Below are 13,514 nucleotides of genomic sequence, written 5' to 3'. Positions count from 1 at the left end.
ATGCTCAGTCATAATATTTTCGTTGGACAGGACAAGCTGCATATTTCAAAAGTGTAAATCTTCCATTGACATGAGTGGTAGGCCATTGTTATTTATTAGCATTTATGGAATCATTTGCATTGCATTAAGAGCTGATACACACACCCATTTTCTTAAGTGGGAAAGTCAGAACTGGGGCGAATCTCCTTGTATTATTTCTGAAAAACCATGTTCAGGACGTGGTTAGCCAGAAATTATACAGTATAGTGAATTTCACAAGACACTTTTGCCATGTGACTATTGGGAGGGGAAACCATTTTATGGCAACTCTTCCACCTTAGAAATTTGAGGTGATGGGAACATTAGAAATAATTGCTAGCATATCTGCTTCTGCCACTTGTTTGTATAGATGGAAACAATGAATGTGGGAAATGGGTGTTTTTAAGGAATATATCGCGTATTCCATCAGTCTTTGTGACTCTCTCTCTCTCTGTCTCTGCTTCATTTCATAGTGAATTAATTTCATAGGTGAAGGCCACCCAGTGTCCACTCCAGGCTTCTCATAAGAGACTGGTTTGTCTGGTTCTGCCAACCATCCAGCCTGTGTCATCTGTAATGGAAGCCATCTGTGCAGCATAAGTCACCCTAGCTTCATGCATGCCTCCCAGGTTTTACAGATCAACTTCCTTCACTTATGTTGTTCATTTTATCATTGATTAAAATACACCATGTCAAAACCTAGATATGTCACCTTCCTGTTTTATTATAGAGTTGTCTTTCTCTCTGAGGTTTTATCCACTAATGAGATCACATGCCTTATATGGGGCTACCTATGCAAAGTAAATCAAATTGTGTAATCAAGGTTTCAGATTTTACACCTAAAATTAATTATGGAAAATAAGCAACTCTCTATAGCAAGTTAAGTTAGTTCGATCTCTCAAGATGCAGATTTTCTGTGAATAATAATTTTCTAGTAAGGTCTGTGTTACAGAAATTTCAGTTAGGTAAACAGTTATTATTTGTGGAGTGGAAGTTTATGCAAGAACCAGTTGTACCTCTAAGGACTGCCTTGCCCTTTCTTCTTTGCTCCAAGCAAGGTTGGTGCTATGGGGTTCTTTTCATCCATGAGATGGAGCATAGGAGGCTCTGTAGGGATTGCCAGCGCCCAAGGAGGAGATCAAGTTTTGTCCACTCCCTGCAATGTCTCCAATTGCAGCTGCTTTGATTACTATTGTAGAAGGTAGTGGAATCCGTAACGCTAAATATTGTTAGTGGAAAAACCATTCACTTCTCTGGAAAGGGAAGGATACATACAGTCCATTTGTACTGATGAGCATTTTGCCAGCATGCGATATTCTCCCAAATTGGTTGAGTCTCCTTTAAAAACACACACATTGTGCAATAGATTGTAATTGATCCAGAAACTGAGAGTGGGAGAAACATAGTTGTGCTGATGCTAGCAGTGCCTGTAGCTCTGTTCTAATGCGGCAGGCCATGCACTATAGGCATTTGATATTGCAGTGGGTGACCAGATGCTAATGTTAACTTTGATTGTAGCTCAGTGCAACACAGTGTGTTCTCTGCCTTTTCTTTTCCTCCCCTTTCTTCCCCATCATTCACAGCTCTGTGAGACCAACGCAATGGCTTATTGCTTTGCATGGGCTATTCATTGTGGTGTCTTTCTCCAAACCATGGAGAGCTCCTCATGGTCACATGTGGCCAAAGTTTCCTCTCTCATCCCTGTTTCGAGGATGAAAATGGGCAACATTCAAAAGTCATCTGTCCTTGTTCTGCTTCATTATGCTTGGATGACTAATAGTTTTCTCCTTGAGTTATTGAAAGAGGGAGTACAAGGGTGATAAGATGCATGTTGAAAGCTGCTTCTATCTAGTAAACTTTGTCAGGCAAGTCCAGGTGGCTCAGGTAAGAAGGCAAGCAAACATGCTACAAGGAAGGAGGAAAAACTCCTGGAGGATAATCTAATTTGTGAGAAGGCAATGGGTGATTCCTTTTTGACCACAAAGGGCAGGAGACCTATCAGGGAAGGGCTTCTAGACCATAAATTGCTAACACGGCAATTTTTTGAAAAAAATATTATTTCTACTAAGTATTATGTAAGCAATTATTCCACAATAATTCCACAATAATTATACATTACAGTACACATAAATAACAAATGAAGACAAAAATATTAATTAAATCTAATGACAATAAATCATGATCTAAACAGTATTAACTTGCTTTTAATTAGCTAATTCAAATATTCATCTGTTGGTCAACTTATTCCCAGAATGTAGTGGGATTGAAAAGTTCAATCTTTCATAGACTTCCTTATTCCAGTATTGAGGGGTGAGGGAACCTTCAATCTTTCAATAAATCACTTTGCTGCTTTCCTCCCCTGTTACCTCGTTTGCGAGTTTAATTGAATAAGCCATGCCCATACCCTAAAGCACTAGGGGTCAATAGAGGGCAAGTTAATTTTCTTTCATTTATGACTAATAGCCAGTTGTGTTGCTGTTAATAAATGTGTAATCTTGAGATCCTAGGAAGATGACCAATCACTTCATTGACTAACTGCCGCCTATGTGGTGTGTTGTTGTTTTTTTTAAAAAAAACCACCCCAGCTATGATAGAGATTCAATCATTTATTATTTTGGGGTATAACTGAAAGAGTTGAGAAATCCATTGGAGTTACCCTACAATACTCATTTTGTGTTTGAGCATAAGTTTGAGTGCCAGTTACTGCTCAAATACAGTTGATATAAAACTGTTCACAATATGTATACATGGAGTGGGCTCTATTATCTGTAAAAAAAAATAAATAAATCATTAAATCATCTTTCCATGTTTGTTATCTGAAAGAAATGTCCTGTTGAATGCAAATTTGACACCATGCTATAAATTTAACTTAAAGTTTAAGTTATTGGAGATCAGAATTTCAGATCTTGTACACCCTCTTTGTGAACTGTATTTTACTATTAATTAGTAATTATATGCTTAACTTCCTAGCTGCTGAAGTATGGGAATGCCTTGCCTCCCTGCTTGTGTCTTTATTGGTCTCTCAAGATATTTGTAAAAATAATCTCCTAAAATCTTGTAGGGTAGTGCTGGGAAGAAGGTTGATTGCAAGGATTTCTGATTCCCAACTGTTTAACCATTCTAACAACAAAATGACACTCTCTTGATCTAGATTATGCAGTTGAAATGATAACCTGGAGTGGGCTTTTTATATTGAATGACTTATATACTTCATTTCATTCTGGTACTCAAAAAGAAAGAAAAAACACACACAAATGTCTGGCCTCATAATTTTTTTAATTCTATGTTTCTGTCTTTGGCACCTGGCTCTGGTTAGTAGATCTTGGGGTTCTGGTAAAGAACCACGTAACCTCACAAGTCATGAAGCCTGTCCACCTTTACTGCAGATCATGCTTAGCCAAGCCTAGGTTTTATCCAGCTTTCATGCATATGCCAGATACATTTTACTTCAGAGCAAAAATATCTACTCTAAGCGTGTTGTTAAATCCACCTGCTTTATCTTTGTTGCCTTATCAATTATAAACTGTGCTTTAAAAAATAATTGATTCTACCTTGGCTTTTGATCGATTAAATTTCCATATTACCAAAATTTGGGGGTATGTATTGGTGGTGGTGATTTTGGCAGAAAGACACTGTGCCTCTTCAACATGAGACAGCAAATAACAGATAAAACCTATCTCTCATTTCTAAAGTGGCGAAAAACATCTTTATTTGTATCATTTTGAGAGTTAGGATTACAGGATATTATGGACAATCACACCAGAATAAAAATGGCTTCAAGATTTGAACAATTTCAGACCCCACCAGCATTTAAGATAATACAGAATTAAAAGACTTACTTGCATTGAATCCAACCGTAAGTTTCAGTTTCCTGTGGTTTTTAATGCTAGAAGGAAATCTGTGGTGTAAGGCAAAAAATACCTGCTAACCTTGGGAGAAAATGTACCTTTTCCCATCAAGCTTGATACAGAGAAGAGGAAACACACAAATCTGGGTACCCTGTATAACTGATTTTTTAAAAAATGATAAAATTATGTTCTACAAATCGTCATGACTACAACTTTAATTTCTGATTAATCATAGATTAAATTGATTGCTTGAAATCCACTTCCCTATAAAGCATGTTTTTTCCATCTGTTTTTATAGCAAGGGTGATTTCTTGTTCAAGTCACTGTTCTAGAAATCTACTTCAAGTGTTTTGGAAACTTCAGATCAGGACCACTTTGTGTTTAGCAGTTGAATTCCAACCCGTGTTGTTTAAGTAATTCTTCCACACTTCTTTTCAATCCCTCTTGTATTTTTAGGCAACAGAGGTGGATTTTCTCATCTTATACTACATAGGTCCATCTGTGTCAGCAGCATCCCATGCCAGGGTTCTTCATGTCTCAGAATTATCTTAGGAGTTGTTAGCCACAGTTCCACTCTAAAAGCATCCTGTTTGTTCATAGTTTCTTGTATAGTAAATGTATCATCTGTGTTGGTGAAAGCAACTTGGTTAAAAGTGTGTGTTCTTGCAGCTTTCTGCCAGCGGTAGGGGTGGCAATTCTGAGTTGTGTGCCTTTCAGACGGAATCGGCCATGTTCACATTCCCCGTTAGTTGCAAATGATGTTGGTTTGGAAAATAATGCCAAAGCTAGAGGCTAGAACTGGTCATGGTAACCCTCAAGTTATTACAGCCCTTGAAAAATCACATGGGTCCCCAGAACATGGTGGCGATTCCTGGTGGTGATTATTGGACTACTTTGATGCTTTGAATGTCTTGAGTTTATCTGTTGTTGCAGGAGAGGGTGGGTGTTGGGAGCATGTGTGTTGTGTGTTTCTGAGAGTGAAGAAGTTGGCCACGTCACATGCATTGTGTTGGAAGGAGAGGGCTTGCTGGAGGTCCCGGTACTCTCTATTGATTTGCTGTGTTCTTTGTGCTCCAGGTGCTGCTGCTTCTATAAGAGGAAAAGGAAGACATCTTCCCAACGCCAGAAATGACAGGCGTCTCCTTGAGGTCTTTGGGGGACTTTGTTTACCTGCTGTTCCTGCCACGTCTTATTGAATGGGGCTTCTCTTGGGGAGAGGACAAGAAACAAGGGACATATTAAACCAAAAAGAGAGGAAGGGGGAAAAATTCCAAAATAAACATTCAGGTGGATTCCCTAAATGGTCTCGCTTGCTCACTCCACGCTTGAAGCTCCTTTTGGAATCAGGATTGCATCCTTTCCAGCACTCGTCGCCCTTGTTGGAAGGTTGGCTGGCTACCTTCCTGTCTGTACAGCAGTTCAGCAAAGAGGGCGTTCCTGGTGGATGTGCTTTTGTTCCTGCTCCCTTTCTCTTTTGTTCTCGACATGCTTTCCCCCCCCCACCAACAGCGGGGGGCTTTATGAACTGCGGGGTCAAGATGGTGGTGAAGAGAGGATGCTCTCAAGAGGACCCAGCTTCTCTTGCTGCGAACGGCTTAGTTTTGACTACACTGGCAGCTGATCCTTCTTAATCGCACTCCAACGAATTCCATGATAGTAAGCCAATGGCGAGAGAACTGCAATCTACATTTCCAGTTGCCTTGATTTACTGGTTTCTGTGGCATCTCCCTTCTCAGAATGGTTACAGAGAAGTGTCAGTTGTTCTAAAGGAACTTACGTTGTTGCACTTTTAATTATTTTTAGCATTATGTATGCGTATGCTGTACTTGCGTGTTTTTCCCCCCCTTGTGGGTGTGAATGATGCCAGCACACATGTTCAGCTTGTATTTGAGTGCAAAGCCTCCCTTTGACTTAGTCTGTCCACCACATTTGGAATCCCCTGGGACTATTCAGGGGTTTTCATACCCCACTGTTGGTTGTGCACTGAAGCTTACTTGAATTTTCACCTGCCCTTTCCAGCTGTCAGTGAACACCCCTCTTGTGGTTTTTCTCCATGGTGCCTGACATAACCTGCTTGGAATTGGAAGACTTTCTGCTGGCAGGAAGGAGAAAAGTCAGCTGGGCTGAATTCTGGGCAGGTCACAGAAATGCAAATGCAGACTACTGTAACCGAAAGTGGAAAGGATGAGGCAGTTTGGCCATTTAAAGGGAGCAAAGCTATTTCATCAGCGAGAGGACACTGCCACTGCCTTAGATGACATATTTTATCAGGCCTTTTAGAAGTTCAAGGCCATCTATACAGACTAGAATAGCATGTGGCTTCCAGCAGAGCAGTCTGAGTATTACCTATGATTCTTTCTGTTATGCAGTCAGGGCTCCTTCTTAACATGCCCCAGGCAACTGGATAACTTTGTTTTATTCTGACTTTCCAAATGGGATTGGCCGCTCTGCATTCAGTATGCTCCAAGGCAGAGATTGTGAACTCCAGCAGATCTTCTGTGGATATGGCTTGAGACAAATAATTGGAAATTTGAGGGAGTTGGCCCCAAAGGCCAGGACATACCATGTGGCCTCTGCCTACTGCCTTGAAGTGAACTGAAAATGTTTCCTTTTCAGAAATTTGATACCTGAAATCTTGTGTCTCATCTTCCCTAATAGGTGGCACCACAATGCTGTAGTTCAGACAGTAATCCTTGGGGAGGGAGTTATCTCATGACCATAACCCTCTTAACTTGTTGGGGAAAACTCTGGGAGCTCCTTGCCTACAGACAGAAGAAACCTGCTCAGGGAGAAGAAGCAACTCTCTCTGCAGTAACTCCTTTGGTTCCCGTCAATTTCTTGAGTATTCTTCTTAATCTAAAAGCCTCATTTTTAGCTTTGCTTGGCTGAGCTTTGGACTGCCTTCCTCTCCCTGTTTCCCCCAACACTACTTCAACCCTTGAGCCAAATGGTAGACTTGTTTTCCTCATGAGCTGTCCATCCTAGAAAGTTGTGCATCCATTTTCTGAGTGTGGCCAATTGCCTTTTTATTGCATTTAAAATGCAGATAAGAGGAGTGAACTCTTCACCATCAGTCATTGATTAGAAGGGTTTGCTTTTTTTAGAAGACCTTTTAAACTTCTCAGCCCATTCCTCCTGACTACTAACACTTTCTTTAAATGTTTCTAAGGCCACCTGCTAAAATGAGCCTTGTTTCCCGCTCTTGGCATGGGAAATATCAAATATGAGATGTAAGATTTCATGAAAACTTGACCTTTGTGCTCCCAGCTGCACCACACGCATCTGTCCTTTTGCAGTCTAGCTCTCTTCCACTGAGGAGCATCTTAGAATTTGCAAATGGAGGAAGCTACACAATAAACAGCCCCCCCAATTGTTTTTCTTTAGAAGTCTTCATTATTTTTAATGTCTGATGGTTGAAATCGATCTTGCCTTTGCTTCTCTGCTCCATTGCTCAGGAGATCTAGCTTCCTTCTGAATGAAAATATTTGTATGCATATAGGGAACATGTGCTCTTGAAGCAGGTTATTATCCAAACCAAACTGTAAGAAATGTCTCACAGTAGGGATACTTGAGTAAAAGTCTGGATTTAGTGGACTCATGGTAAGGAGCAAGAGAAACTAACTTGGTCTGGATTACTTGTAGGACCCTCTTCTACTGCAAGTGAACATTTCAGTTGTTAAGCATCTATATGGGAGAATGTATGCAAAGTGCTGGCCCATTTTATCAAAACAGTCTCCCAGTTTCCCAGTGCTTCCATACAGTGTCTTCATATCAGGGCTGTTTCTGCAGCCTCCCATTTCCAATGAAGCAACATGGAGCCGGAGCCGTCTTCAAGTATTCTTCTCCATTTCTGAAATGTGCTAATTTTTTCCAGAGAACAGTCAGTGGTAAAAATGACTTTCTCCCCCTTCATTCTTAACTATTCAATCTTAGCTGTTTTGAAGAGAATACTATGATCATCAGTAATACTACAGCTAATTACTTTTGCTTCCAGTTCTAAATCAGCGCCATCCTTTGCAAAACAAAGCTGATGGTATTTGATTATTTTGAAACAAACGTTCAGAAGCTAGTGAATAGGAATGAGTAAGATTATATAGGTCTCTTTTCCGTCTCATCACTGGATGTGTGTCTTTCCAAAGGCCAAATCTGCTTAATTGTGAGGATTGCCTTGTTTCAGGAGCTGACTAGCTGGCCTCTAATGTTCTCTGGGTCTCGGAGAATAACATATTCTTTAAAAAAAGACATGGATAGTTATTCCAAGTGCTCATTCAAAATCTACCTTCAGTTTTGTCGCTTGGAAAGGCAGGTGTCTGTAAAATGGACTGGTAATCCTTTGTAGACCCCTCCACCCTCTTGAATTTTAAATAGTCATGATCATGACTTTGCTACCAAACAGTTGCCTTTCTTTTTAGGGTGGAAGAAATTAAAATAGCTAATCTGCATTAGTCTCTATAAAAGCAGCTTTCTTGTGATGTCATGAGTATATCACTCTGAAAATTGCCAGTGGCAGAATTAGAAAATTCTTTTCCTTGGGGCTGGTTTGAATTTCTTTCTCCCTTTCAATTTTCAGGCCTTAATCTTATATTTTAAAACACACACCATGAACTTATCTTCAAAAACTATTGCTTCCTGGGACGCTTGTTCTTCAAAATGACCTGCCCAGTGCCCCTGTAGTCCAAAACAGGCATGCATGACTTAAATCTTTCCACATCCGTGGTTTATAATGGCTTGCAGGATGGAGGAACAAAATGTATATTGCTCCTTGACGAATGGAACTTGTAAGCTCTCCCAAGAGCTTTTATGAGTGATGCTTTGTGGAAGGTAAACTGCCATGGTGAGCATTTCTTTGTATGTAGTCTGAAGATGGTGTTGTATTGCTGGGTGTGAACTGCCAAATATGCACCTCCCTATAAATACAAAGCCATAAGCCCCGTTTTCTCAAAATACTAAAGATGGGGGAAGAGGGAAAATATGCTTTCTGCATTGCTTATCAGGCCTTAAAGGAAGTACCCATTGTTTGGCTTGGAAGGCTAGTTTTTCCCATTGGTTTTGAGCCTCACTGATTGAGCTTCCTTTTCTTTTTGCAGGTCTTGATGTTGGCATGATGTGTAGCAGTTAAAGGGCCTAAGAATGCCAGGCTACTTTGCTTGCCTTGGCAGTTCTCAGTGCCGTGTTTGTATTATGCATATCCCAGTAAGTGACTGGAAGGGAACTGATTTCTCAAGCCTCCCTTAATAGTTTTACTGCAGGTCTCGGGTGGGGTAGCTCTAGCCCTCTAGATGTTGTTGGACTACAACTCCCATAATCCCTAATCACTGACCATGCTGGCGGGGACCAACGGAAGCTGGAATCCAACAACATCTGGAGGGCCACAGGCTTCCTATCTGTGCTGTAGATGAACCACTATAGGAATTACTCTCTGCTGTGTGAATGTCTGGAGGGGGTGCAGATCTTTACTTCAGTATTTGTTATGCAGCAGGCCTTGAGCCTGAGGATGAGCTGCAGCTTAGTCTGCATGCTTTATTACCGAACTTCTTAATTGCAAGGAAACCTCAGTCTCTGACCAGGATGCCCTTGCCTCAGCTTAGTGATGTAGTAGGAGGAACCTCCACTTCAGCACCTCATGGGGATTTAGTTCTGGAGTTGTTGCCTCAGAATACTGCTCCTATGGAGGGTGTGGTTTCTGAGAGGGACTGGGACACTCTTACACTGAGCACCTGGTTCCAGTGCCTGCTCTGAGTTCAGTATCCTCCCCCCCCCCCGAAATGACAGGTGCATGCCAATCAAACACAGGCAGGAAAATGGCTTTAAATAGCCTCTCTCATCCTCTTAAGACTGTCTCAGGAAAATGATCACTTTTTTCTAAGAAATGCTTTTCCAAACCGCATAACTGCTGCATAACTGTATAGGCTACCTTGTGGAACTTGGGAACAGGTTAATCTTCTCCAGTTAGAAAAGCAACTTGATAGTGATAAGTCTGTCTTTGCAGTTACCAAGCAGAGAAGAGAATTATCATTTGGGGGCAGGTGGACCATACCAAATATTGTATCTTCCCCAAACAGGGAAACCACAGTTAAGTGGCTTGTTCCCATTGGAAATTTTGTGATGTATAATTTATTAAGTCTGTTTCTTTAATGTAGGCCTTTTGTGCTTTTAAAAATGGGATGATTGGGATAATGAGTGCAACTCTTGTTACTGTAAAGAAAAATCAGCTGTGAAAAATCTTTTTTAAAGTATTGTGTGCACATGTCTGATTCTTGTTGAAATGCCTTTTGATTTTTAATCTTTTTATTTTAAATGTGTAATGCAATGTTTTATTCATATAATCCTGGCACTGCTCTTGGAACTTGGCAGTGAACATGAAGCGTAGTATTTTTTAACATGAATGTCAATTTCAAATGCATTTGAAACGGTTCAGGATAAGGGCTCACAAACACGATGTGCAGGAGGCTCCTCTGGCGCTAGTTGGATTTCACTTTGCCAGGAATTGGGTCCTGCGACTGATCTTTTCTGATGTGCCTGTTTTTAATGGGACATTGCAAGAAATGTTGTGTACCTTAAATACCCCCCTTTCCCCTATTTGCACCCTTTTAATGTAAAATAAAACATCAAATTTGCTCTGTTCACATCTGTGTAGTCCTTTTTATTTTCTCTTGGGTGCTGTCAGGGAACTGACATCGGAGCGAGAGGTGGAGGCAAGGCTCCACAGCGATGCAGGAGAGGGGACCAGCAGGGGGGAAGGAATTCAGCGTAACACCGGTAGAGAAGGGAGGGAAATGGAGGATTCGGAGAGAGGTCTCCAAGACCCTTCACCCGAGACTAGTGGGGAGAGCGCGGACACGCCTCTGCCTTCCCCTTACTTGCGCAGACAAGTTCTGCGCAGGGAAAGTAGGAGGAGACTTGGCGTCAAACAGCTCTTATGCTGGAAGAGGTTCAAGAAACGCCCACTGACGGATCCTGCAAGTGACTGACCGGCCACGGAGTGTGAGCTGTCAGCCAAAGCATGGTTGGCCAGGCAATCTAACCAAAACTGAAGGCAACTTACGCACAAGTAACCCCTTACAACCATTACAGGTGCCATATCCCATCACATTTAGCATCTTGAAAACAAAGAGGATGCTACTCCTGTGATGAGACACTGCATTTCCAACCAGTAACCACAAAATATGCTAATACTGTATTGTCTAAGAGAAAACTGGAGATGTTTGCAACGTAGATTATATTTGCAAAAGAAGCATAAACACAGCTTGCATGTGCTTTTGTGCTTCCATGGTCTCACCAACAAAGGAAGCATTCATGTTCAATTCTGTCACCTTGGTTTTGAATTGAGACCATGCACTGTGTTAGTTTACTAACGCCAGGCTGTTTGTCATCATCAGGCAGAAGTTATGAAAGACTACTCTCTGTCTTGATGCTGTAGTGAATATGTTGTGTACTATGTGCACACTGAACACAGTATTTTACATTCACTTGCATGCTATCCTCTGCAGTCAGAGTGAGTGGCCAGGTAGCCGAGTGCTGTCATGTTATTTGGGATAGTGAACAATTCTGAAATGCTCCTGTTAGGATGGTTGGGCAACGGAATGAGAAATAAGGTTTAAGTAAACATAAGAGCCTGCTGGATCAAGCCAGCGTGGGAAACCTGCAAATAGGACCCAAGTACAACAGCACTCCCCCTTCCTGTGTTTTCCAGCAACTGACATTAAGAAGGGTTAGTAATGGTGATTAGCCTTAATTCAGAATGAATTTAACTTTTAGAACCATCCATTGGTGACCATTGCTCATGGGGGATCAAATTTCATAGTTTTGCACTGTGTGAAGATGTAATTTTATTCTTCTAACCTTCTACAAGTGCTACTATTGTGAGAGAGGGAGAGATACATTTCTCTGTCTGCTCTCTCCACACCATGCATAATTTTATATCCCTCTGTTGTGTAAATTGCATACTTTGTTGTTGTTTAGTCATTTAGTTGTGTCCGACTCTTCGTGACCCCATGGACCAGAGCACGCCAGGCACTCCTGTCTTCCACTGCCTCCTGCAGTTTGGTCAAACTCATGTTGGTTTGCACACTACACAATGCTATTTTAGAGAACACTTCAAAGGAAGCGGCTGTAGCTTGGTGGTAGAGCTGTGGATCACTCCTGAGGATCAATCCTGCCTGAAACCCTGGAGAGCTGCTGTCAGTCAGGTAACTCTGAGCTAGATAAATCATTGGTCTGGCTCAGTATATACAAGGCAGCTTCCTATATTCTCAGTACTGTACAGTGGACGCCTGGGTTGCGAACGTGATCTGTGCAGGAAGCATGTCCGCAGAGTCCACAACCTGCAGCACCGTGTCTGTGCGCGCGGTGGTCGCAATTCGGCGCTTCTCCGCATGCGCAAAGCGCGATTTAGCGCTTCTGCACACATGCAAGCACTGAAACCCGGAAGTAACCTGTTCCGGTACTTCTAGGGATGGCGCGGTGCGCAACCCGAAGCATCTGTAACCCGAGGTATGACTGTATATTTTTTAAAATGCACATTCACATGTAAAATGTTTTGGTTTTTTAAAAAAACAATTTGCAGATTCATGCAGAAATGGTCTGGAATAGTCTTATGAGTAAACGTGTGCAAAAGCAATACTAGAAAAATACACTGATCCATTCATCATTGCTGCTAGTCAAAATTTAGTCATGTTTACAAAAAGGTCACTCCATAACTCACTCAAAATGCCAACTTTTTCTGCTATAAACATGATTCCAGTACTTGGGGCTGATGAAAGGTGTAGCTCAAAACACCTTAAGCACACTAAGTTTTTTTAAAAAAAGTTTTCATTTAGGATTTTTTGTGTTACGAAACAGATAAACAGGGGAAAGGTGCATCTATCACCTCCACTTTCAATTCATAGTCTTTCACAGTTCGTTTAAAACAAAATAAAAAATAAAAAAATCCTTCCAGTAGCACCTTAGAGACCAACTAAGTTTGTTATTGGTATGAGCTTTTGTGTGCATGCACACTTTTTCAGATTCATACTTCTTCAGTTGGTTTACATTTAGTGAGAGACACTTTTGTCATAGATACCTTGTTGCTGGGGGGGGGGGGAGGAGAGATGGGGGACATGGTTCTTTCATTCTCTTGCCTAGTGTTAGTGAGTGGGAGTTTGTGTCACGATCACACGGGCATTTATTTATTTTTGTTGCTAAATTAAGGACGACTGGCGTATCCTCTGAAGTCTGAACCTGTTCCAAGTCCTGAGGGATAGCTATGGCAGATTTTATTAGGGCATAACCTTTTATAAGAAGGGACGTTTGGTGGCACTGTGGGTTAAACCACAGAGCCTAGGACTTGCTGATCAGAACGTCGGCGGTTCGAATCCCCGTGATGGGGTGAGCTCCCGTTGCTCAGTCCCTGCTCCTGCCAACCTAGCTGTTCGAAAGCACGTCAAAGTGCAAGTAGATAAAGAAGTACCGCTCCGGCGGGAAGGTAAACTGAATTTTCGTGCGCTGCTCTGGTTGGCCAGAAGCAGCTTAGTCATGCTGGCCACATGACCCATAAGCTGTACTCCAGCTCCCTCGGCCAGTAAAGCGAGATGAGCGCCGCAACCCGAGTCGGCCACGACTGGACCTAATGGTCAGGGGTCCCTTTACCCTTTTATAAGCTGGATCTTT

At 41.7% G+C, this 13,514-nt stretch overlaps 1 protein-coding gene across 8 annotated transcripts in view; it reads left to right on the top strand.

The window, feature by feature from the left end:
• Window positions 1-10,492, top strand: part of CSNK1G1 (casein kinase 1 gamma 1) — a 56,502-nt gene extending 46,010 nt beyond the window's left edge. For 6 of the 8 annotated variants that reach the window (XM_079953388.1, XM_079953386.1, XM_079953392.1 and 3 more), the window contains one exon: window positions 4,944-10,492. In XM_079953388.1, the coding sequence (XP_079809514.1) occupies window positions 4,944-4,998 (55 nt within the window). In that variant the 3' untranslated portion in view covers window positions 4,999-10,492. Of the gene's footprint in view, window positions 1-491; window positions 721-4,943 lie in introns of those variants that run through there. The other 2 variants (XM_079953393.1, XM_079953391.1) reach the window with 1 other exon arrangement.
• The last annotated feature ends 3,022 nt before the right edge of the window (window positions 10,493-13,514 follow it).

Source organism: Podarcis cretensis, assembly GCF_951804945.1.
Source record: "Podarcis cretensis genome assembly, chromosome: 14".
In the NCBI taxonomy this organism is placed as follows: Eukaryota; Metazoa; Chordata; class Lepidosauria; order Squamata; family Lacertidae; genus Podarcis; species Podarcis cretensis.
Note: the sequence above shows the minus strand (reverse complement) of the source record. Positions and strands in the feature narration are given on the sequence as shown.